The sequence below is a fragment of the Camarhynchus parvulus genome, chromosome 5 (assembly GCF_901933205.1).
Source record: "Camarhynchus parvulus chromosome 5, STF_HiC, whole genome shotgun sequence".
NCBI lineage: Eukaryota > Metazoa > Chordata > Aves > Passeriformes > Thraupidae > Camarhynchus > Camarhynchus parvulus.
In genome coordinates, this window is record NC_044575.1 from 49,900,163 (window position 1) to 49,925,779 (window position 25,617).

General features: G+C 44.9%; 1 protein-coding gene across 4 annotated transcripts; it reads right to left on the reverse strand.

The window, feature by feature from the left end:
• Positions 1-2,395: 2,395 nt before the first annotated feature.
• Positions 2,396-11,903, reverse strand: SLC25A29 (solute carrier family 25 member 29). Of its 4 annotated transcripts, XM_030950343.1 has the most exons (5): positions 11,737-11,903; positions 9,982-10,025; positions 7,978-8,012; positions 5,370-5,453; positions 2,396-4,750 (listed from the first exon to the last, which is right to left on the reverse strand). In XM_030950343.1, exon 5 carries the CDS (start codon positions 4,715-4,717, stop codon positions 4,007-4,009), a length of 711 nt encoding a protein of 236 aa, XP_030806203.1. In that variant the 5' UTR covers positions 4,718-4,750; positions 5,370-5,453; positions 7,978-8,012; positions 9,982-10,025; positions 11,737-11,903; the 3' UTR covers positions 2,396-4,006. The 4 variants fall into 4 exon arrangements, with proteins under 4 accessions (XP_030806203.1, XP_030806206.1, XP_030806205.1 ...); XM_030950346.1 differs by lacking the exon at positions 7,978-8,012; XM_030950345.1 differs by lacking the exon at positions 11,737-11,903 and having other exon boundaries at positions 7,978-8,053; positions 9,982-9,998.
• Between the last annotated feature and the right edge of the window lie 13,714 nt (positions 11,904-25,617).

Genomic DNA, 25,617 nt, shown 5'->3' on the forward strand with positions numbered 1-25,617 from the left:
CAGTTTGCTTCCCCTTGATATCAAAGGTTGTCTCCCTTGGGTTGGCCCAGCAAATTCTCTGCTTCCCTGCTCTCTTGCTGTGCCCCCAGAGTCCCTCAGATCTTTCATCTGTCTCCATGGCTGTGTTGTTTGATAGGGCATGTTGGCTTGGGTAACCTTCTATTTTCTCAGCTTGTTTTTGTGGGAGAAGAGGGGTTTAACTGCACATTCTGCTAATCTAATGGTGTTTGGCACACTTCTGGGTTTTAAATTGTTCTTTAACTATCCATGGATTAAATGTCAGCAGCTAACAGCAGCTAACATTAAACTGTTAACACCTGTTGTCCAGCATAATAATAAATACATTTCATTTCAAAGAACAAGCACCTCTTTTGTTTGCAAGGTCAACGTTTACATTTGTGTCTTAGTCTTTTCCCCAGCATGCTGCCAGTGCTGCACCTGCAAAGGACAGGTTTTCATCCCCTGAATGTCATGCTACCCCTTTACCTGAACTGTGTGGAAAGCTTTATCAGAGAATCCTAGGTTTGGGTTGGAAGCAGCCTTAAGGATTATCTAATTCCATCTAATTCCAGCACCCTCTGCCATGGTCAGGGACACTTTTCACTAGACCAGGTTGCTCAGACCCCCATCCAGCCTGGCCTTGGACACTTCCAGGGGTGGGGCACCCACAGCTTCTCTGGGCAACCTGTACCAGGGCCTCAGCACCCTCACAGTGAAGAATTTCTTCCTACTAGCCAATCTCCACCTGCCCTCTTTCAGCTAAAGGCCATTACCCCTTGTCCCATCACTGCAGATATGCAGAGAAAGACAAAGCAGAGAGGACAAAAATCTTGCCATGTTACAGATAAATAGATTTCACACTAGTTGTTCTACTACAGTAACTTAGTCAAGCAGTAGTACATGCTTGACATACAAAAGTACATGGGTACTTCTTTCCCCTCTTTTCCTTGCTGGACATGTTTGTGGCTGTAACTTCTAAAACTGGCATGACTCATCTAGTTCAAGAAAGAACAGGGCAGAGGAACTTGATAGTGAGTTCCATTTTCAATGATTTTTACCTTTTTAATCCCTTCAGTTATTTGAGAATTGCTTGATAATGGTGTGGAAATGAGGATCTGGGAAGGCAGAGCAGGTAGTTCTGTCTGAATTGGCTCACATCTCAAAAAACTATCAGGAAAAAGAACTGTATCATGATTTAAAAGGCTGAGGCTATTGTCTAGCTTGATTTAATAGTTAGAAGTCACATGGATTTCAAGCAAGTGACATCAGACTAGGCTGAAAGCTGACTTCAGCCTCTTCTCAGGCTTGTTGAGTAACATCCAGTGTCTGCTACTGATTATTTAAGTTCCAGATGGATGAATTTCTGGAAAGAACGCTTTAGTAAGCACTGCAAGTAAAACATTATATAGCCCTTTTGTGTTTTAATGATATCAGTCTTCTAAGGAGGCACTGTTTGCTTATTCCAGGTATTTGTTTCTGTTCCATAGTTCAATGTTGAACAAAATTGTTGTTCCTGCTGAGAGAACAAAAGGTACTTGACTGGAACTGACCCTGGCCATGGTCAGGTGGAGGAGGCCTTGCTGTTTTCAGAGGCAGGAAATGATGCTTGACAGGGTTTGTGTCAGCCACATGTAGCTGCCCTTTAAGATGAACTAGTGGAGCCAGTACCTGAAATAACCTCTGAAGAGGAGGACAGGAACCTACTGGAGTGAGTCCAGAGCAGGGACACAAGGATGGTCAGAGGGCTGGAGCAGCTCTCCTTTGAAGACAGGCTGGGAGAACGGGGCTGTTCAGCCTGGAGAGGAGAAGGCTGAACAGCCTTCCAGTACCTAAGACACCTGGGGAAACCTTCCAGTATCTAAAGGAGGCTAATAGGGAATGTGGAGAAGGACTTTTTCCAAGGGTGTGGAGTTACAAGGGATAACAGTTTCAAACTGAGATTAGGTATTGGGAGAGATTCTTTACTGTGAGAGTGGTGAGGTGCTGAACAGGCTGCCCAGAGAGGTTATTGATTTGGATGGGACCCTGCAGGGACCCAGGACTTGTCTCCACCAGTTGTGCAGCCTTGGTGCTGATCAGCACAGATTGAACCAAATAAATACAGAAGAGGAAGTGTCTAAGCATAGGGGTAGCTCTTTGGCTCTCAAAGTAGGATTGTTCTTTCAGAAGAGGAAAGGTCAGTTTAAAGAGGTGAGGTCAGGCAACTTCCTTTCTTTGGTGGAGCCTAAGCCAGAGCAAGGCCCTGCCCTTCTCAGTGGTGCACACAAGGCAGATACAGAGCAAGTTTTCCCTGGCAAAAACCAAAAACCCCATCCTCATGCAAGCTTGATTTAACACAAGGAAGCATCTGAGTAAAACATAAAAAAAAACCAAAACAATTTCAAACAATCAAAGGCAAAATTTTAAAAAAATTTATTCCCTCAATATATATACAAGAATTGACATACTTCTGTACAAAGGTGTAAATGGTCTTTGCTGTGATTTGTTGTGCATATGCAGCTCAGTAGACAGATTTAACATTCAATTTGAATCTCAGTGCAAGTAGGCACTAAAACATCCACCATACCTTCAAGGTATAAAAAGATACCAATTTTACAGGTTTCTCCAGCATATTTTGTTACAGTGCAAAATGCTATGAAACAACGCTTCTTTAGAAAATTCATATATATTAAACACATATTGCACTTGTCCCAACCAAAAGTGTAACAAGTTGTACTTACTGAACTAGTTTGATATGTTTGAAAACATTGCTCACACACATACAGTCCTTCCTCCTGGCTCTTTGTGCCAAATATGTGTAGCTTTTAGCTCAAATCTTAAATAACTGTTTGTAGCTCTTTGGCTAATTCAATTCTTCTTGAACAGACTGGTAAAAAAATACAGCAGATTAATGTAACAAGAAAATTCTCTAAGACCCTTTTCAGTCTTCTTTGCAGTAGCACTGTAACTAAATACATAAAAATCAGTATTGTTTAAATTCATAATGCAAGTGTATTGAACAGTAATCATTTCAGACACTTACACCTCTGTTTTCTGGAAAGGTATGAAACCTCCAGTCCTAGATATTTTATGTATTTCTAAGATACTTCAGGCTGCTAAGCTAACATTGCACCCACAAACATTTTGTGCAATACCACAGGCAGGACTTTGACTTCTGTACATCACTGGCTGCTATGGGGCATGTTGGGAGAAGTGGTGCAAAGTTGCATTAACTTCAGAGAACAAAGTCCACTAGACTGAACTACTCAATACAGTCCATGCACCCACCAAATGAGAAAGAGGTGAGGGCAAACAACACCAGTCCTACTAGATTTGAGTTTCCCTAAATCCTTACAAGCCTTGAGATTTGAGGAACAAGTGCATTTGAGTGCAGATGCTAACGTTGTGCTTAAGATATTTATTCAAAGCTGAAAGGTCAGGGAGTAACTTAGGTACAAATTTGTTTGTTTGTTTTTTACAAATCAGTATGAACAAAGTTGCTACTAAAACCCTTGACATATAAAAGCAAAGGAAAACTAAAACACAGGACTAGCTGAATGCTAGTCCATGCCTTTACAGTTCAGGGTTACCTGCAAAATGCCTCCACCACTAAACTTCTTCTCCCTTCTTCACCTTAGAGGAGTACACTGACTCCTGTCACATACAAAATGAGTATTTCTTTCATGAAAACATTTCTGCATTCAACTCAACTCAACTCAGTCATTCAGAACCTGAGAGAAAGAAAACTCGATTTCTGGTGCTAGAACACTCTCCAGAGCCTCTTCTGGAGCCACAACAGCAACTTTCTAAGGGCAGGTCCCCCTCTTACTTGAATACTACTAGATGTGGAGTCTTGAATAAGGCAAGATGCTGCTTATACAAGTAGTGAGATGAAATCCCAATTTGATACATTTAGGAATTCTTTATACAAATAGCATAAATCTACACTACCTGTGTGGGTCGAGTGTTCATGTTTCACAAAACCCAACCAGCTGGGCTTTGGATGGGGAGAACAAGGAGAGAAGGTTCACAAACTGGAAGGCTGAGGGATTACCGAGCCCGGCTCGCATTCGGGAAGGTTGTCCTCTGACTTCATGTACATCAGGAACACAGTGACAGTGGCAAAGGTAGCTGCATTGACAGGAAAAGCACGGAGGAGCGTGGAGGTGAGGCCCCTGGTGAACACCCTCCAGCCCTCCTCGCAGTAGCTCTTGCGGATGCAGTCCAGGATGCCGCTGTACTGCGTGATGCCCCCGACGCCGTCGGCCTGGAGCCGCGACTTGATCACATCCATGGGGTAGGTGGAGAGCCAGGACACAATGCCTGACATCCCCCCAGAAAACAGCAGCTTGGGAATAACATAGCTGTCCTCAGCCTCACAGCCCAAGTACCGAGTCATGCAGTCATAGGTGAGGAAGTAAAAGCCAAAGCTTGGAGTTTCTCTTATGAAGGTAGAGACCATGCCCCTGTTGATGCCCCTCAGCCCTTCCTTCTGGTAGATTTTGATCAAACAGTCCAGAGAATTTTTGTAGTTCTTCGTTTTCAGTTTGTACTCTCCCGTTCCTTGAAGCTGCATCCTTGTCTTTGCCAGCTCCATGGGGCAGCAGATGACACACTGGATGGCCCCTGCTGCTGAGCCTGCAATGAACTGGTTCAGAGGAGTGTCTTTGCCCAGAGCACGAAGGGTGTTGCCTTGCACACCGAACACCAGTGCATTAATGAATGTCAGTCCCATCATTGGTGACCCAATACCTTTATAGAGTCCAAAAGCCTAATGGAAGAAGGGAGGAAAAACCCTTTTTAGCAGTGGTGTGGATAACCTCCTTAAAGTGCAGAACACAGCCTTCCTGGCTCTCCCTTGTACCCCATCACAAACGTTTTGTAATAAGAATTTCATCTCTGCCTAGCACACAAACATCTAAGCAATTTAGCAGTACAAAAATATAGTTGAAGACATTCAGAAAATAATTTTACTCCACCCAGAGATCAGTTCTCTGGCAAATTTTATACTTTTTAAAATAGCTTACTTAAATCCTGAAACCAGCTTTTTAACAATGGTCTTAAAGTTTCAGCAGCAGCAAAAACACCTCACCAATTTCTTCACTCATTGCTTAAATTCTCAGAAAACTAGTTATTTAAATAACTACTTATTTTATTTAATAAGTTAGCCTCAAAAGACCATCTTCTTACTTAGTAATCTTCTTCCCAAAGTTTCTGGCAAAGTTCTGACTACAATATCTGCCCTAGGGTGAGGGGAGGTTCAGAGCATGCTTTATCTCTTGATCTTCAACATTTGCCAGCTTTGTTTTTAACAGCTTTCCCACCCTCCTGAGCCAAAATACACAAAAAGACTTTTAAAAAAATACACAAAGCATTAATTTTGTACTTACAGATTCTTGCTTTATGATGGACTGAAAGCAATGGAAAGTCCCGCGGTAGAGAGGTTTCTCTGCATTTTGAACTTGCAGACGGACCTATAAAAAGTTGTGTGAGATACCAGTTTGTACATCAGGAACAGCCTAAAGGGTAAGCTACTGTCTTGTACCTATGTGGAGATTTTCTATAGCAATGCATATGCAAGAGCACAGGCTGGACTCTGGAATGCCACATGTGGCACAATAATTTGAATAATCTTGTCTAAGTGTTTTGAATTAATTTAGGGAGTGAAAACGTGAGGGAAGAGGATCATTAACTTCTTGTAACTATTAGCAAACCAATAAGTGGAAGGGTACATTGACATCTAGAATTTCAAACAGATGCTTTCCAGTACAGGCTACAACAGGGACTTTCTTTACTTGCCAAGAATACTTCTGTTCACACTAAGGAATACCTGTGCAAACCTAAAGCAATTTAATTTAAAAATTATTTGCAAGTCAAGCATGAGATTAGGATAATTTTAAAGGGATGGAAACTTTCTACAATACCCATAGTGTTTCTAAATGCCAGATTTGGGACCATTCATTGAGATCTAATTTTTTTTTTTACCAGAGGGTAGCTGGGCAGTGGCTCTTAAAATGTGTACCTTTGCATAAGGGAAGGAGTAAAAAGCCATTTGTCCTTTTAAATTTCAGCCTGGTTTAGTTTTTTAGCCTGCTGAACGCAAGCAATTGGTGAGGGTGTAGCTGCTTCAAACCTTTAAATGTTAGCAGTCAATTAACTTTTCCAAAACTGAAGCAGTATGTTCTGCTGGAGAGATGAATGCTATTGTAGCTGCTGCTCTTAGGAGATCCCTTTTCTGGATGCTTTTTAACCCATAATGGAAAATTTCACTTCTGTTCTTTCATGCTTATTTGCCCTCAGCACACTTTAAAAGAGTCTTAGTTCTACCTAGCTCAGGCAAAGCTCTACACCCAGCAATGAAATAAGTTGATTTCACTAGACTGATGAAATTATAAATCTGTGTTTGATCTCCCACATGGAGGGACGGAATGATCTTCAGAAAAGAAGCTTATTAACCCTGTAATGCTGCTGCTGCTGCAACTCCAGGGCAAAAAAACTTCAGTCTCTTGTTCTGAGCAAAAGAAGAACATCTTTACATCTATGTGAAACATTCATGCATTTAATTTTTTTTCATGGTTGCCTAAAGTAATAAAAACCACCACCACAGCAATGAAAGACTGTAATCTGTGTGTCTAGCATATGATTTATGGAGGTGGTTTGTCCCAATGCTATACTCAGGTTAGCTTTCTTCAAAGCAAAAAGTAATTGACAGTTTCAATGGTTTTCCTACCACACATGTTATTTTATGCTTTGTAAATCAGAACTTTAGTTTTCAGTGTTGTTTTAGTATGTACATTAGCGTATGCTAGCCATAGTGGGAGGCTGAGATCACCTTGGGCCTTGCAACATCTCAGCATTAAAAGCAGGTTTACAGTAGGATTCAAAGAAAATAAATCCTCTGTCACTCCAAGTGACTTCTGGGGGTAGGCAGACTGTCAAAACCGTTAAAGAAGCAGGTCCACAAGCAAAGGCAAATCTTAGCAAGTTGTCACAATTGCACAAACAAAGGTTTTACTCCATTTAGAATTTACTGTTATTGTTTCAAACCTTGACTTCCACATGTAAGGGCTTTGGGGGATTTGCAGCTTAGAAACCTTCTTACTTTATCTTTTCTGCTTGTGCTTAATAGTTTAGAATTAGCCATATCTATGGGCTGAATTTCCTAGTGGTATACAGCTCCCTCTATTTTTGTCTAAATATTTTATGAAATATTAACCAATTAAGCTTTGCTGTAGGGTAGAATATTTAGAGTACTGACTACCCAGGTCTAAGAATGAAAATCCTCTTTCTCTTGAGCACAGTGCTGGTCACACAAGGGTACCCACATCAGCAAGCTGCCAGGTATGGCAATGAGCACACAAAAAGCTTGCATTTTCATGTGTGTTAATGCCATATTCAACAAGCTCCTTAGAGCTTGAACAACTACAGGAAAGATGAATCATGCGCAAAGTTTATCCACCTGTTCCCTTCATGGCCCATTTACCTAGCTTCCTTCTTATGGGAAAACACTGTTACTAAGGTTTTAGCTCCACTAACAACACCCAGTAATTTCACATCACTGAAGACTTGCATAAAGGCACTCAAGACTAAATAAAGAAACCCAAAGCACTACATCCTTAAAACAATCCAAGCATTCGATAATGTGGGAAATCAGTGACTTCAGAAGTATTTGAGCAATGAAAACATCATCCAAGAATATGTAGTGGATAAGTCTTCAACAGCAGTGTGCTTGAGATTTGGTTTTAGAGGCATTGTGTGTGGGAGTGTATACAGCCAGAAATGCATAGCAGAAAGAAGGTTCAGAATAAAACTACATTTAAAAAAAGGGATATTTAAACCCCGCTCCCTCCGTGCCATAGCTGTAGAAGAGGGACACATCAGTTTAAAATTAAAAAGGGAAAAAGCTTCATAAGTCTTTCAGTTCTTTACTTGAACTAATACATTTGGGAATAAATTAAGACTGAGAGAAACAGAAGTGTTCACCTGGGCTATACTTACTAGGTAACTCTCCCGTGATGAGGCTTATCTGTCATCTACAACAAAGTAACACTTTTGCTGTTAATGAAGACAGCCCCTAGCTCAGAAAGTAAAGGCAGTTAAAAGCAAAAAAGCAATTTTATACATTACATCAACAAACCAGGGATAAAGAGTTTGCCAGTTCTGAGATCTGCTCAGTTTCAGGTTTTGCAGGGTGACTTCACCAGCTTAATGTCTCCCTGTGTGTCCCACCATCCCCCTCCCAGCTCTGCGAAACACAAGCACCAGCCAAAAAAAAACCAAAAGAGCTTAAATGCCAAGGCAGATGTAAAACTTTGGCTTATCTAAGCAGCTTTCCCATTGTTCAGTTATATTAAAAATGCACAGTCTAAGGTGACTACCAGCTAGCCCTTTAAACACTGCAGAATAATAAAAAGTTAAGAATTAACACATATACATACACAAGTTATGCAATGTCTTTTTTTTTTTTTTCCTTAAAGGGTGGTTAGTTTTTCCACATACAGTGGTGGCTACGCCAGCTAATAATACAAACATTAGTATTTGTTTTAACAAAATAGAGATAAACACATACAATAACTTCTAAAGGATATGAAAATATAATGTGTCACATTAGATTTCATAAAATATTTAAAAACAAATTATTCGTTCTGTTGTGAAGTAAGATGCTTTTTTCCCAAGCTGATACATCTATTTTGCAATGATACATCTGCTGAAACCAGCAAGGGGGCCCCAGTTTCTACAGTTAAATGTTCAGCTTCATGCAATAGAAGCTGTTCCACTTTAAAAAGAAAAACAAAACAAACAAACCACCAACTAAAACCCACACATGGTTACCTTTAGTCTGAGCATAGAATTTTAGCAGTTTTACTGGATTCAATGAAATGATTGATCGCCTTCAGTTAAGCATGTAAAACTTGGCAGGATGGGAGAGAAAAAGACAGCTGGCCCTGTACCACCATAATAAAAATTGTGCGAGTCTGGATGATGCTATTCCTGAAAATATATTCTAGAATTCAGCTGAATTATTTAACTGTCAAATGTGCCACATTCTGAGCAACAAAAAGATTTTACTGCTTGAGCAGCTTGCAAGGAGGATCAGTATCCACTAAGTCAGGAATTCTGTATTGAACTAACCATGTGCTGGAATACAGATTGTGCTGGGGTCCTGGGTAACACTATCAGCCCACAGCCTTTGCATATCTAAATTCAGCAAGGTACAGGTGTTCCAAATATAGAACTACTACGTGGCATGCTGTCTGCTGCAGTCAAGTGACCTGATGGATTACTTGAGCAGGGAACGCACCGATATCCCTTCCATTCTGCACGGCAAGGCTTTGGATAAGGCTGCCAAAAGATGACTCAAATCGTCATTCTGTTCTGAAAAATGGGCTTGGGCTTCTGAGAGCCCTGGCTGAGGGACCCTCCAGGAGATCTCAAATCTTGTATTTATGGTAGCTGAAGTATGTGTAACACACACAACTAACCATCAGAAAACCAATTTTAACTTGGAAAGTTATAAAAATATATAATAATACTTGGAAGAAACAGCCCCCAGACAAGCTCCATACTGTGGATTTTTATTGACTTCCACCTAATGCTACAAATTAAGGAGTAATAGCAGAGCTTGAGGGGAAAACAGAACACCAACCTTTCAACACACTAACAAAGTGGGTTTGAGCTACAAGTGCAGGGAGAGGCAGTTTCAGCAGTTAGTGTTGAACAGCTGCAGAGAAGCAAGCTTAGAGCAAAATTTACTTCAATGCAAAGTTGTATTTCCAAATATGTAATTGTTACTGCACTGAATTTGCAGTTTAAGGCCAAGGTTTATGTTACTAAGTTTTCACTTCTGAAGAGCTGGAGATTGAAGAATCTAAACCAGTAGCTGTGGAGGGTTGCTCCAAGCTTTCCCACACAGATTTACATTCCTACAGCGTCTGGGGACTTTTTTGCTTGGAGAAACGAAGTTTTCTACTTAGAGATGAATATATTTCATAATGAACCCACCTTAACAGTGTCAAAGGGGTGTCCCACCAGCACACCAGCGGCACCTGAAATGAAATGAATGCCATGGTTGTTACTCTGAAGTTTCCTCCTGGCTCTGGAGCTACAGCAGGACCACCGGCCTGAGGTGTGAGTGCACAACATGGTTGGCAAACCAGTCAAAAGAGCACCAAGTCAGGAGATAAGAGATCTACAATTCAGTCCTCCAGGCCAGTACCAGGTGCCTTTATGCTTCCCAGGGAGGCTCTGAGCCCCAGGCAGGGGTTGAGCTGTGACCAGAGACTGTGCCACCATATGGAGTGTACAGCCATGACTCCTGGCCTCAGCTCAAGGCAAGTCCAGTGGGCAGAAAATGCAGGTTTCCTCTAAAACACAATATCCCATGTGCATATCGCTCTGTGCAGGCACAGAGAACATGTAAGCATCTCTGAAGGCAGCAGAGCATTAATGCTCTCTGCATTAATGGAATCTGGAACAGCCTTTCCAGCAGCACCTGCAGAGGGACCACACATTACTGAAAACCTTTGCTTTATTCTATCATCAAAGGACTTTTTAGAAGCCACATGCAGGCCTATTAGTTACACCAACCTGAACACAGGCATTTTGCACACACAGGCTGGAGCAATGAATCCTCTGTGACCCAGCAATCCCTACAATGACCGCTGGCAACAGCGAGAGCTACAGGAGCGTCCGCGCCCCTTCCCACATCCCTGAGGGAAGCAGAGCTGCCCTCCCTGCCCGGGGAACCCCTTCCCACATCCCTGAGGGAAGCAGAGCTGCCCTCCCTGCCCGGGGAACCCCTTCCCACATCCCTGAGGGAAGCAGAGCTGCCCTCCCTGCCCGGGGAACCCCTTCCCACATCCCTGAGGGAAGCAGAGCTGCGCTCCCTGCACAGGGCCTGCCCCAGGACAGTGCAGCCCAGGTTGGCCAGCACGGCAGCAACGCGGCCCAAGATAGAAAAGCAGCAATGTGCACGGTGTTGGGCACGGAAAGGCCAGCGGGGCGGCTGACCCCGAGGGAACCCTGGCAAGGCAAGGAGGGCTAGGATGAGATCAGAGAGACGCCGGAAAAAAGGAATTTCAAACATGCTCGCCAGGTTGGTAAGAAAAACAGCAAGCGCAAATACCCGAAGAGACGCGAGAATAAGTCTCCTAAGCACAATTTAACAACTGCTAAATATAGCAGGCGCAGGCCGGCCGCAGATGCGCGGGGAGCGCAGGACGCGTGTGCGTGTTCGCCCCTCTCCACCTTAACCCTGCCCGGGGTCGCTGTGCTCAGGTCGGGGTTCCCATCGCCCCGCTGCCCCTGTGCCCGCCCCACACCCCCGTCCCCATGGCCATGCCCCGCTCCTCCCGGCCCCGGCGCTGCGGCACTCGGGGGGCTCGGTGGGACCCGGCACCGGAACCCCGGGGCTGCCCCGGCCCGGGCTCGGCCCCCGCGGCAGCGGGGCCGCGCTCATCGCCGCGCACCATCCTGCGCTCCCAAAATAACAGCGCGGCGCCCGGCCCTCCCCGCCGACCTGCCTGCCCTTCTTCCGCATTTTAAAAACATTTCTCTCTATTCCCTTCTCCGCCTCTTCTCTATTTCCTACCTTTTCATTTTTCTCCCTTACTTCCCTTTTTCCTTTTAGCTATTTTTCTGCTTATTTTTATATTATTCTTTTTCTCTCATCCCCTTCTCCCTCTCTCTCCTTTCCCCTTTTTCTCCCCCTTCCCCACCATTTTTAATGATTATTTCCCCGCAGACGCCGGCACTCACCGCCGACGCATCCCGCCAGGAAATCCAGAGCCATGCCGGCGGCGTGGGCCCTGCGCTCCGGGCTCTGCCGCCGCGCCCCCCGCCCGGCCCTTTCTACCCTTGCGAGGTTCGGGCCGCGCCTCCGGGGGCGGGGGCCGAGGGACAACTCCCCCCGAGCCGCCCCCAGCACTGGCGGCCGCGCGGGGGCGGCTCCCGGCCAGCGACGGGATGGAGATGCCGGGAATGCCGAGACTGCGCTTCCCTCCGGCACCTCCCTCTCCCCCCGCCTTCAACCTGTCACTGCTCTCTCTGCGACAGCTGCGCAATGAACCAGAAGGAAAGGCTGGGGAAAAAATTGGGAGGCTGGGGAGGAGGTGGTGGTTGGAGGGGGAAGAGCATCCCTCTGGTGATGCATCAATGGCACCTCAGTTATTTTGGGGAGGGTGTCCTGGGGGGGTCTTGCTTCCTGGGAGAGGCTTGTGGTTAGAAAGCCTAAGGAGCTGATAGCATGAGGGCTTTGGAGAGGGTTCCCCTTTCAACAGGGGTAAAATACCTGCCAGACCTGTTACAGGGGAAGGCTGAGGGAGTCAGGAGTGTTCAGGCTGGAGAAGAGAAGGCTCCAGGGACATCTTCACAGAACATCTTGGGCTGGAAGGGACCACAGTGTTGGTTCTTGTGCAACCTTCCTGCTTAAGCAGGGTCACCCCAGAGCACGTGGCACAGGATTGCATCCAGATGGTTCTTGAATACCTTCCCTGAGGTATTCACCTTCACTCCAGGCCATTTCCGGGAAATCTGTTCTGCTCTGCAGTCACTGCACAGTAAAGGAGTTCTTCATATTCAGGTGGAACCTCCTGTGCATCGATTTCTGCCCATTGTCTGTTGCTCAGCACCACCAATAAGAGCCTGGGCCCATCTTCTCAACACCCTCCCTTCAGATGCTCACAGACATTGACTGAGTCCCTTCTCCATGGTTTCTCCTCAAGGCTGAACAGGCCCAGCTCCATCAGCCTGAGAGATGTGTTCCTGTTCCTGAATCAACTCTGTTGCCATTTGCTGACTCACTCCTGGAGCTCCTTGTCCCTCTTGTACTGAGCAGCCCAGAGCAGGACACAGCACTCCAGGGCTGAGTAGAGGGGCAGGATCACTCTCCTCATCCTGCTGGCAATGCTCTGGAACATGTCAGAGAAACTGTGGATGCCCCATCCCTGGAAGTGTTCAAGGCAAAATGGAATGGCATTTCAAGCCACCCGTTCTAGTGAGAGGTGTGTGTCCCTGCCCATGGCAGAGGGGCTGGAGCTGGGTGGTTTTTGAGGTCCCTTCCAACCCAAACCATTCTGTGATTCTGTTACCAGTCTCCTCCCCAGAATATCGTCCCAGAGAGGGGAGGAAGTGTTGCACCAGCAGATATGGGCCTTGTGCTGAATGCTGCCCCCATGGCACAATGGGAAGTGTGGGAATGAGACCCTGTCTTTGGTGGTCAAAGGCACAAACGAGTGGGGCTTTGCAGAGCCCTGGATCTCAGTGTTGCGCAGCACTGCTGCACTTCACCCTGCACAAGGGGGCCTCTCCCTCACCGCAGGCTTTTCTTGTTCTGCATTAATTCTGCTTTCCTGCTAACATTGCCTGGCTGCAGGGTGCCCTGATGCCAGAGTGCTTAAATGGGGAACTCAAGCTGTTGACAGTTTGAAAAGGGAGCCCTGTTTAAGCTGCTCGTTATTTCTGCAGGCAATGTCTGAGAAAGGGGAATACCAGTGGCCCAGAACAATAAGTAGCCTATTCCAGCTTTGCTTAGAGTAACAGGATCTTCTTCAGGGCCTGCACAGTCTAAATTAATTTTGGAGGGCAAATTCCAGAAGCAGAATGAAAAAGCAGATAGGTGGATTTTTATTCCTTTTTTTTTTATTTTTAATTACTTTCCATGGTGTGGCAGGTTTTTTTTTTTTAGGTGTACAATCTCCATAAAAAATCAATATGATCTTGCAGTGGAATAACACATTAAAAATCAATCCAGCTTTTACCTTCTGTGCAAAGAAAGCACCCAAACAAATCGACAAAGACAAGGATGCTTTCAAAGAGGTCTGAAACTACTAGTAGAACAAAAAAAATAAGAATCTGTCCCAGATTAAGCAGCTCTTGGACAATCATTACAATTAATAAGTAGACAAGATGTAAATGCAAAACATTCAATGAATCCCTGACATTACCCATATCTTCCAATCCAATGCTGATTTGATTTCCTTCTCATCTCTAAAAGCCATTAAATTGAATAAAGCACCAAGGTGTCTCTAGGATGATTTGAGTCCCCTCATTCACATACCTGCCCTACCTGGGTATGACCAGCTGGTACTAGAGAGCAGGTAGACGGGCTGGTCCTGCCCCTGACACAGCATCAGTGGCTTTGGGAGCTGCCCATCCTGCTCTATCACCCACCTCCCAACAGGAGCCTTAGATTTTACTGAACTCACACACCTACAGAAGGTGCTTGTGACCAGACAGAAATCCCTGACCAGTCGTTTTTCCTTAAGCATTGTATGCAAGTATAAGTGGAAACGATTTTCTGTGATTTGTATACCCTGGATCTATGGGGGAAGCTACAACCATGTGCAGAGTTTTGTAGGTGAAAATCTGGATGTCATAAGTCTCTGTGTTGTAGCACAAGACTTGGAAGGATCAGCTTTGCCTAAAAAGTTCCTGGCCAAACTGTTTTTAATCTGTTATTCAAATCCTCTGATCTCCCAAGCAGCCTGCCTCAGAGGAATGACCTTCTCTACCAGAGGTGGTTTTGTAATTCTAATGTTTGCTCACAGTTGTCAGGGAAAACATTTCCTCTCTCTTTGTAGACACTTCTAGGTTATCTGAAGATGGTTTCAGTCTTAGTCTTTTCTTCTCTGAATTATATTAATTAATAATTATCTTCTGATCTCTGAATCTTCTTAGACCCTTTCTTCAGCTGATGTAGAGTTCCTTGAACCAAGCCCTAAGGCCTTGCTGTGCTCTGGGAGATTACCCTGGGTACTTGCAGACAACACTCTTGTTCCTGTATCTGAATATGAGATCAGATATTCACAAGAGACATAACATAAAACATAACATATAACATATAACATGATATGATATTGCTCACTTATGGTCAGCCTGTGACATATGATGTGCTCCAGGTCCCTTCTGGTAGACCAGCTGCGTGCCACAATGCTCCCTACCTTGACCTTGACCTTCTGTCATCATTCCTAGCTGTTCATGCTAAATTGCTTTTTCCAGATTGTATTTCCAGTTTGTCAAGATCACTTGAATTCTAACCCTGCTGTTGATGTTTGTGCAGCCCCTCCCAGGTTGCTGCAATCTCCCAAGGCCTGTCTTGTTCCTGTATGCTTGAGCTGTTCCTAATAAGCTTTATTTAATTTTACAGAATGTTTTATTCAATGCTACTGAATGCCATTGGAGCAGGGCAGCGGGGTGGTGGCCACTTTAAGTACTGGTGCAGAGAACATCAAGGGCTCGTTGGTACAAAGTCTGAGATGTCCAGGGCTGGTTCACTAAGGCATGAGCATGGCTTTAGTCCCACTGGGGACTTTGTCCCTCGTTCTTTTTTTCTTGCTTGGGGTTTTGTTTTGTTTTCAGTTCAAGTTACACTTGTGAGGCAGCGCTGTGTGAATGTGGATGAGTTTATTGATCTTGTGCGTGGGTGGGACAGTGAGTCACTAGAGATGCTTGTATTTGTGTCATAAATGCAAGGAAGTATTAGGGCTCGTATAGCTGGGTAGTGTCACAGACATTTCTTTTATGAAAAATCCTCTCTTAGGATTTTCCTGCTGAAGCTGAGAAGTTCAGCAACCAGACATAAACAATAGGTTATCTGCTGCTGTGGAATGTAACAGGTCTGCCTGGATTGGTCCAGTTTGGATGTTTGGAGTTGGTGACCAATCCAGAACTGAGATCTCTCAGACACAGTCCGAGAGAGCTGGTTTGTTATTCATTCTTTACTTTTCTTAGGTAGCTAGCAGCTTCTGGAAACTCTCCTTTTCTTTTTCTTTTAGTATAGTTTAAATAGATGTTTATATCATAACGTAATAAATCAAGCCTTCTGATCATGGAGCCCATCTCGTCTTTTCCTTCACCCCAAAACCCTTGTGACAACCGTCAACAGGGTAGTATTTCTTAGGTCAAGTATTTTGAATATTCATCCAGGGCCATATATGTGCAGTACAGATATGGTTTTGGAGAGGACACCTAGCCTGACACAGAAGGAAAACAGATTTAGTCATTCTCCTCTTCTCTCAGGCTGTTTTCCTAGATTTTTCAGAAGCTGTGTCTGATCTTGTGTCTGCTTTGTTGATGTGCAATGCCTCTGGCTCAGAGTGTGACTCAGATGCCTGTTGGGACCTTTGTGCCCTCCAGGCTCCATGGATTGGGCTCAGCTGTGACTGCCTTCCTTCTCATTCTGCTGAGGCTGTTCCAAACACGACTTGCAACTGCTGGGATGCATCCCCTGGAAGGCTGGAGTGAGGGGTTGTGCTTTTCCTGCTTTCTCCTTCTTTGGGAGCACTGGGCTTCCTCACTTCATGGCAAAGCGTGGGCTCTCAAATAAAACAGGCAGAAAAGAAAGAGCCCAGAGCAGCTTGGGGAACATAGAGTCTACCAGCTGCACTGCCATGTGTCTGAGAGAAAAAGTTATAACTTAATCTAACCCTTCAAAAAACTTCTTACCTTTGTCCCTTTGTCTTTTAGGTGGAAGAGGCTTTGCAGAGGATGCTGGAGGGGTGAGATAGCAGAGGGAATTTCTCCTCATTCCTGTGTCAAGGAGTGACCTTGTTGGCTGTCTGCTGTCCTCAGTGGCACACAGGGGAAATCTGTGAGATGGTGCCACCAAACTGAAACCTGCTCAGGGGCATCAGGAGATTAGGGAATTGAACAGAAAAAGGCTGAGAGCAAGCAGTGTGACAGAATAAACACTGCAGGTAAGTGTAACATGAAACAGTGGGGCACAATGAAGTAGGAAATGAATAAAAATGTGGAGTTGTGATGAACTCGTGGAAATTCTGGTAGCAGTGGCATGCAATAAAATATACATTGTTGACTCAGGTGTTTCAAAATCTTTCTGTTTGCTTGTGAATTTGGCATCAACAATTGGTCATATCCCAGTAGAAAGGTCCCACTACAATGTGGAGGGTGGTGGATGAGGGAGCCTCCTCTTTGCTCCCTAGAGCTTTGCTGAGGCTTGGCCAGCTCTGGGACTACCTTGATGGGAATTCTCTTTCATGCAGCCTGCTGCCCTCAGACCCTTCCTTAACTTCTAAGGTTAACTGCTGCATCATCACAGCTTCAGCTGTCATCGTGTTACCCATAAAAATGCATCAGTTCCTCTTTCTATTTTGAGCTGTGACTGGATTTTGTTCTTCCTAGCACATTTTTTGCTTTCCTAAATCACTCTTCGAAGTCTCTTTGGGGCAGCAGCTGTGTGCCCCATGATATATGAATGTGGGTGGCCTTCAGACCATGTGCAATGTGGAACAACGCATTAAAAATCAATCCAGTGCATTTAATGCAAAAATCAATCCAGTGCATTTACAGCACTAAACTGCTTTGAAGGAAAACCTTGCATTTCCCAGAAGCTGCAGTCCAGCACAACCAGGCTTGATGATAGAGTCCTTTACAGAGTGGCTGGCATCCAAAGCACTGGCAAATAAATCCAAGTGGTGAAATGAGAGAAACACTGGGGCACATTGCACCTAGGAAGACAGCACCTTTGTCTGAAAAATAATCTTCTCCAGGTGAATTCACTGGGTCCCTTTGTGTGGATTCATTTTCCTTGTCCATTTTCTTTGTTTTCCTAAACATTCCTGTGTTTGCTGCCCTCCTTGTTGTTTGCATTGTCCCACTTGATGTTATGTTATTGAGTCAGATCAGTGGGAAACTCCAGAACCTCTGGATGCAGCTGTATTTGAAGGCAGAGCAGCTAAGACATTATTCTCAGGGGACTAGATGCCTTTATTATCCATTAACTTTATGACCTTGGGTGGCTTTAGGGTATTCTCTGATGTCATTATCCCACTGGCTTCAAAGGTACTGTATGCCGTGTCGAAACTTCCCAACCTGATAAAGTCCCTTGATAAGACTGGAGCTTCAAAGCATGAAATGCAGCTGGTGCAGCTGTACAGGAGCTGAGTGCTGCTGAGACAGAGTGCCTTGCTTACAGATCTGCTGATGGCTGGAGGCTTTGTGAGCCCCCAAATTGTCCTGGTCAGGGTCCCAGCATGTAAGGCCTCTTCTGTTCCCAGGGAAACCATGGCAGACAAACACCTGCCTTGGCTAATACCTGAAATGGAGCTTACCTGAAATGCTGAGCTTGTGAGGAGCAGAGGCAGAGGTGCTGGGGGACTGGGGTGGCTTAGCATGCTCTAAGTTGTAAGGTGCCCTGAAAAGTTCAGTCTAGCTCCAACTTTCTCTGCTTTATCCTGGTAAAATGGAGACATTTTTATTACAGGGAACACATGCCTCCTGGAAAGCCTGCCCCTCTCCAGTTTAAGCAGAATTGGCCAAGTTCTGACATGCACCTTCTGCTGTTTGTCTCAGCCTCTGCTACACGTGTATGTGGATTACTGTGGGCTGCTGGTGTGTTGGAGAAGAGAAAGAAGCATAACCTGCACACTGAACAGTCCACACCATTTGTGTTCATTCTGAGGAGGAATCTATCCCTGTTCATAGTCAGTTGGTTTGTGCTTTGTTTGAAATACAAAACCACAGCAAACCTCTGGGTGCTTCCCTAGAAGCAGATGAGAAATGAACAGACCAAAAATCAGAAAAAGCTGCCTATAGGCATTAGTCCAAGGTCTCTTTTGGCATTGTCTTTGTTTTCAAGGATCATACAGACTTTGGGGTTTTTTTTAAACTAAACTGTTGAGTTTTCTCCTTTTCTGTCATTTTTGTGGTCAGCAAGAAGGCTCCAAGAGGGCTGGCTACACATGCCCATGCTGAGTCTTGTCTCCTCTTATTACAGGTCCCATCTTTGTCTCTGGCCTGTGATAGTACTAGGATGGCTAAGAAATTATAATTTCTTTTTTATTGTGTATTTGGGTAAGGACCTGAGTCCAAAGTACTTGAAGTATTACAAGGACTATGTTCTCTTATATTTGCTGCAGGTGGAGCAGGTTTCTTAGCTGCTGGCTTTCCTTGGAGAAGGCCAGAAGACTCTGCATGCCCATGCAACCAGGGATGCTGAGAGCATGTCTCCAGCAGAACCCAGATGTTATTTAGCATCTCAGTTGGAAGATGCCAGGGACCACGAAGAGGCATGCTGACATGAGAGTGGGCACTGAGTGCAGTCACCTGAGCTAATAACTCTCTACCAGCACAGCAGCTTTACCCATCTTTCCTCTGCAAGTTACTCAGTCACTCAGCAAATGCTCTTGTGATTGGTGACAGTGGGCAAAAACTGTTGGGAAATCATTCAGGAAAGGAAGATAAAAGCTCAGTAACTGGCATCTTTATAGCATTTTTCCAGCCTGAATTTGCACACAGTATAACCTAAGCCTCAGGGTGTTTCTGTGAGGTAAAAAGGTGCAATTATGTCTATTTCATAGATAAGAAAGCTGGTAATACTGATTTAGCCCAGGGGAACAGGAGGCAGAACTAGGAGAACAATCTCCTTTGCCTGCCTTATGGCTTTGTTTTTAAGTTACCCTGTTCTTACAGGACCCTTTCTGTGAGGCTAATGGCTTTTCACTGCCAACAGATATAAAAATATACTTTCAACATCACGTATTTGAAATCCTCTGGCACAAGCTGTATTCACATGCAAAGCCAGTGACTGGGAGACTAGGTGTCCAGCTAAATCTAAATCTATGCTAGGCTATTTACCAGAGTGGGCACACAGCCACTAAGGTTTATGTCTGGACCATTTTTCAATATGTTGGCCTGTCTTCAAGGCTACTTCCCGCTGGGTCATTTGTGGGCTTCCAACTGTTACGTGGAGCGCTTGTTGTTACAACAGCCTTATAGTAAAGACACCCATTTCTTGTAAACTGAAAGAACAGGCTTGGCAGGATGACCATTGTGCCTCTACAGAAACTCCCCATAAACTCTGGAAGTGGATACTCCTATGGCTCCCGAACAAATAAGGCAGGTGAAAAGTGAGACTGTGCACTTCCTATGATACTCAGAGCCTGGTACTGTTAGTACTGGTGTCTGAGTATTCTTTGTTAAGGTTGAGAGTGCTCCTGAAAAAAAAGCTATGGAAACTTCTGGCTTAAATTTTAATTTTTCTCCTGGTCGGGCCAATGGAAAAAGTCAGGTTAATGTTGGAGGCATAGGACTGAACACTTGCTGCTGAAATGGGTCTATATCTGCACTAGGACAGTGCACACAGACAGAGATCCCTGAATTAGTATTGATCAAGTTAGGATGGGTATCAGAGGCTGTTTGCCCCCTTACCCCCAACAACAATGTGGGGTTCTGCTCCAGCATTAAACTTGCTTTGTAGCAGTATTTTTAAGGGACATACTTTGCTTTTCAGTTGTTTTCTATTTCTGCAAGATAAAATTCCTCTGTATATATCCCCTCTCAACATAAGCCCATTATAACACTGGCATTTAGAAAAAGTTCTCTTTTCTGCACTCTTTGGTGCCAGGTTTTTCAGTTAAGTAACCCTTTCCCATGTGACTTTAGCACCTGATCTCAAAGTCTCAGACAATAATGCCTTATAGTTCTAGAGCTGGGTTTTCTTTCTAATTTCCAAGTAGCTCTGAGGTTGTCAAGTCATATAAAATCAGCTAGTTATAAAGGAAGAAGACCATTGGCTAGTCAACAGTGTAGCATCTCATAGATTTTTCACTGGTGTAAAGCAGAGGTCTCAAGGAGACACAGTTTGGGAATATTGCAAAAAAAGATACAGGAACACAGACTCTGGAGAGAGCATGGATGGTGCACCAGCAACATCAGTAAATAGATTGGGAGCTTGTCTCTGTTCCTACTACAAGAGCTGTGTTTTACTGTCTAACACCTGAGGTGCCTCTGCTGAAAGGGTAGAAGCTTGCACATTAATATCAGCATTAAATAAAGAGTGCTTTATTACTTGGTGGTAGGCCAGGAAGGTGTGTGCCTCCCTCTGCTCCTGGCTCTCCCAGCCTGCTGCCAAGCCACTGACTACATCCTCTGTTCATTAAAGTGCAGAAAATGTGCAAGAGGTTGGAAGGCAACTCAAAAAGCAGTCAGAAAGTCAAAACAGTCCTGACATCCCCTCCATCTAAGCAAGGAGTTCTTTTGCAATGCTAGCAATGTAGGCTGGCAAAAAATCCTTCCTGAGAGCTTGCTGGGGTGGTGCACTGTCAGACTTCCTCTTTTAACTGTGCATCCCAGGGTGATGTAATCAGGGCCTTCCAGTGGCTGAAGGGAGCCTGCAAAAAAGAGGGGGAGGGACTGCTTACAAGGACATGGGGCAGCAGGTCACAGGGCAATGGATCCAAGCTGGAAGGGAGTAGGTTTGGGTTAGATATTAGAATGAAGTTCTTTGCTGTGAGGGTGGTGAGGCACTGGCACAGACTGCCCCATCCTTGGAAGTGTTCAAGGCCAGGCTGGATGGAGCCCTCATAAGCCTGGTCTAGAGTGAGGTGTCCTTGTCCACAGCATGAAGATTGGAACCAGGTGATCTTTAAAGTCCCTTGCAACCTAAACCTGATTCTATGGTTGTGTGATTCTATGATTTTGGGGAAAGATCTATGCAACACTTTAAATTTTCAATATATACATAATTTCACAGGGGTGTTTTTGTAGGATGGGCGCTAATATTGTTCCTTCCACCTTTTCCCATTATTTACTCCCAAGTGTCTGGATCCTTGCAGTGTCTTCATGGCAGTGGACACACCAGTTATGCTGATGAGAAGATTAGGTATAGGGAGATGGAATGATTTGCCCAAAGCCAGAAAATCTGTGACTTCTTAAATTACTGTGATCATCTTCAGTCTTGGAAATGTATTTTCCCTCCCCTTGGGAATGTGTGTAGAAACATTGAAACCTCATTTCAGCTTTCCAGAGGTGAAACCACGTATCATTTATATCTGATGCACTTACCAACGCTCAGAGTGCTTTCCTTACTGCCTCTGTTTGTTTTGCTGTGAGATTCCTGCTGTGAGTTCTCGAGTCCTTGGAATTATTGGTTTTCCTTTAGTACTTGAGATAAAGGACAATGAGCTGCTTTGATTTGAAAATCCATAACACAGCTGGAGCCAGGAGTTTCTACCTCCCCATCCCACCCGTGGCACTGGAGCCAAGGGCCAGGCCCTGCCAGCTCAGCACGGCTGGTATCACTGGTGTCACTCTTTCCTGCTCTGCAATGTGCAAACAGCCCGGGGACGGAGCAGGCGACGCTGTTTGAACAGTCCCTCCAGTCAAGGACTTTTCCAAAAGAAATTGGACAGGAGTTAATGGATGTGCATGTGAGTGCAGCGTTGCACAGTGCAGGTGGGGTGGAAAATGCAAAATATTGTGGCAGGAGGTGAGGAAGGAGCGTTTTCTCACCAAACCTGGCTGGATGAGCTGGCAGGTGGTGGCAGAGCAGAAAGAGGACAGGCTTTGCAGGATGGATGGAGTTGGTAAAATCCCGTGAGTGAGCTGTGGAAGAAGACTGTAAAAGGAGGCCTCTGCTATTTTGTCTCATCTGTATGATGCTATTTTGTTGTCATCTTATTGCAGGGGTTCCATACTGTTGTCTCCTTATCACCAAAATTTCATACCTTCTTGGTGTTTCTCATGGGCAGCTCCTCAGAGCACTGACTCTTCTTCATAAAGTAACCAACCAACTCCAGTTCCCTTCTCAACCAGCCACCCCACACTTTTATAGCACTCTGCTTCTCATTGGTTACAGCTGTGGCCTGTTAAAGTCACGCCTGTTCCTAATCTTTGGTAATTGGCCCAGCTGCAACACCTTAGGAGTAAGATTACTTTCTACACTATCTTTATTTTCTTATATTCTATCTCCCTACACTATTTAACGCTGACTGCCTGCCTGCAGGCTCCTTTCCTACCTTTTTTTTTGCTCCATCATTTGTTCCTGTCCTCTAGACCCTCTGCCACTTTGCTGTGGAGCAGTTCTCTCTGCCTGGGTGGGCAGACAGCTGCCTCCTCCTGTGAAGCAGAGTGTTTCATCCGTCACACACTGGGAAAAATTAGGGCCTTACTCCATTTTAATCACTCAGTTTCACAATTTCCTGCAGATTACTTCATATTGTCAGATCTGTGGTTTTATCTGACAGCAACTTCCATGCTCTGTTTTCTCACCCCCCCGCCCCTGTGAAACTGGCCCATTTTGAGCAAATCACTCTTGAACAGTTTGCTATTGGAGGAAAGAAGTAATGGCTTATTTCTCGTGGAATGCTATCCCTTGTGGAGGCTCAAAACATGTTTGGTGTGCGATTTCCTAGGCCCTGCTTTGAGAAGACCACCTGGGTTAGGACCAGCACTTTCTCTCCTCCCTGCATAGATGTGAACCATGGTGTTTATTTGCAAGCTAGACTAGCAGTGATCTTTGGATCTGCAGTCCTTGGACACTGTGTCAAAGTGGGACAGGAATGATTAATATTTCATCTTGGAGAAATGCCTGATAACTCAAGATTTCATTAGGTTGGATTTTCTGGACTGTCTCTACTGACCTATATAGCACTGGGTTCTGGTAAATTAATGAGGCTGGAAAATCTCTGAAATCTAGGGAAGAGAGGATGGAGGAGGAAGCTCCTTCAGAAGAAGAAGAGTGAGACTTCAAGGACTCCATCTCTGGGAGGAGTCCTGGTAGGGGAAGTTGAATTGCTGCTGTGGAAGAGGGTCCCTCTCTGCCATCATGAGGTGGCCAGGCTGAGCTTGGCAGTGGATCCTCTTTTCCCCCAGGTTCTGACTGCCCCCCAGGAGCAGAGAGTACTGTAGTGGTGTTTGCTGAGGCTCATGTTACTCTGCTAAGCCCTGGCTGAGGCAGATGTCCCTGAAGCACCTCTATGTGTGCATTGCTCCTGGGCTGGCTGTCCCAGGGATACCTTCATGGGGCAAGGTGAAATGGTTCAAGCCCCAAAATATTCTTCTTTCTTATGGACACCTTCTGAATGACCTCTGTTTGTAAAGCAACTCCAGTCAAATGGAAAACCTGACCTTTCCTGGTACACCCCATTGAAGGGACCAAAACCATTATCAAAACATTATGGAGTCAGATTCCTGCTATATAAAGCAAATGACATTTTGCTAGAAGCATTGGTGTGAATGGATGTTAAAAAAATAAACAAAGGATTCATTTTCTTTCACAAAAGAAAGGGAGTTGGGTTGGTTGGGTTTTTTTTTTACTATCTCAGGTGATTTCATGAGGAAGATTCCCTTTGAGCTGTTCAGCTCAGGTAAAGAAGGTTGGAATTTTGCTTGGTCTTTTGATATTTCATGTAAAATACTAATTAGTATTAGTATTAGATGCTTTAGTCAGCCAGAGTGAAATGCCAGCCAGCCTCTATTTTCTCACTGATATGGCTCCAGTCACTGCAATGTGTAGAAAGATCCCACCCCCCATGTGCTTCCAGGCTGCCCCTCCACAGGGGTCTGTGTCCTTGTCCCTGCGTGTCACTGACACAACAGGTCCCATCTCTGCTCTGCAAGGACAGCAGCAGAATGGGATGATGGGAGAAGAGGAAACAACAGATTTCCCTGCACTTGGCGTGCACAGACTGTTGATTAACCGTTAACAACTCCTGTATGGACACCAGGTATAACAAGGAAGAGCTACTAAATAACCCAGTGTGTTTTTGCAGCTACATTGCTACCTCTCTAGATAATATTTTACTTGTGGTTTTAAGTTTTTTGCTGTCCTTGCATGATGTTAAACTGGAATAATCTGTTCTCTTCAGAACAGAAAGCATTCAGGGAAGGACGCATAAGAAATCACAGGAAGCAAGTTAATAAAAATACTTTCATTTTCAATTCCCAGAAACCCTGCCCTCACACAGAGCTGTTCTGTCGCTGCCACAGCAGCCCCAAAACACATGCTTCAGTGAGAAATATGTTCCTGGAAAATGTGCAGGAAATGGCACTGGGTACTGAAGTGCTCAGCTCCCCTGTAAAGCTGACCCAGGGGGCAGCAGCCATGAAATTTTCTTTTTCCTTTGCTGCCAATGTACCTTGGCTCTGACCCGGGAAAACCTCCACAAGAGGGGTAAAATTCAGGTCACAGCTTGGCAAGCCCTTCATTGCATCAGGACTATGGTTTCCAGGGTCTCTCTGGGCAAAGCTTAACCTCCCACACGTAGATGAGGCACTCTTTTGTAATGGGACTGTTGTGCAAAACCAGGCAATATGACATTTCCTTGAACTCCTGGCTCCCTTTGATCAGCAGGTTCTCTACAAGGAGCTGACATTGGAAAGTGGGTTAGGAATCCGAGCAAGAAATGAAGAAGAGCTGCTCCAGGGGCTGGGAAAACTATGCTGCTGCTATCTGAAATAGAAGCAAATACTCTGGATGTGGTTAGATTAATTACTGGGGTTCACAATTTGTATAAGTAGTGAGTGGGTAATAATCTGTGGGGATATAGAAGTTGGGGTCAGCTTCATGCATCAGGAAAATCAAGAAAAATGGCTTGGTAAAGGCAGAAGGAATTTCCATTAATGGAAAGGGTGTGTGGTCCATCAGAAGGAGAAAGAGTGGGTTGGGATAGGGGAAGGAGGAATCCTGCAAATGGCCACAAATGCAGCATCTCCATGGTACAGGCCAGCAGTGTCCTCTGGCAAACGAGTGTGCAAAGCTGTCTTTGGGGCTAGTAACAACAGCAGGGCATGGTCCCCTCAGAGCCAGCCTTACCCTGAGAGCCACCCCCCCTTGGGACTTTCCAGGCAAAAGGGCACAGGGAACAGCAGCCCTGGTGCAGCACTTCAGGGCTTCACGGG

What these genes read in the sequence shown, in the direction of transcription:
- SLC25A29 (XM_030950346.1), bottom strand. Translation starts at nt 11,770, where the DNA reads ATGGCTCTGGATTTCCTGGCGGGATGCGTCGGCG. An exon ending in CCTGGCGGGATGCGTCGGCG is followed by an intron (nt 10,026 to 11,736) that starts GTGAGTGCCGGC and finishes ATTTCATTTCAG; the next exon opens with GTGCCGCTGGTGTGCTGGTG. An exon ending in CCATCATAAAGCAAGAATCT is followed by an intron (nt 4,751 to 5,369) that starts GTAAGTACAAAA and finishes TTCTTCCATTAG; the next exon opens with GCTTTTGGACTCTATAAAGG.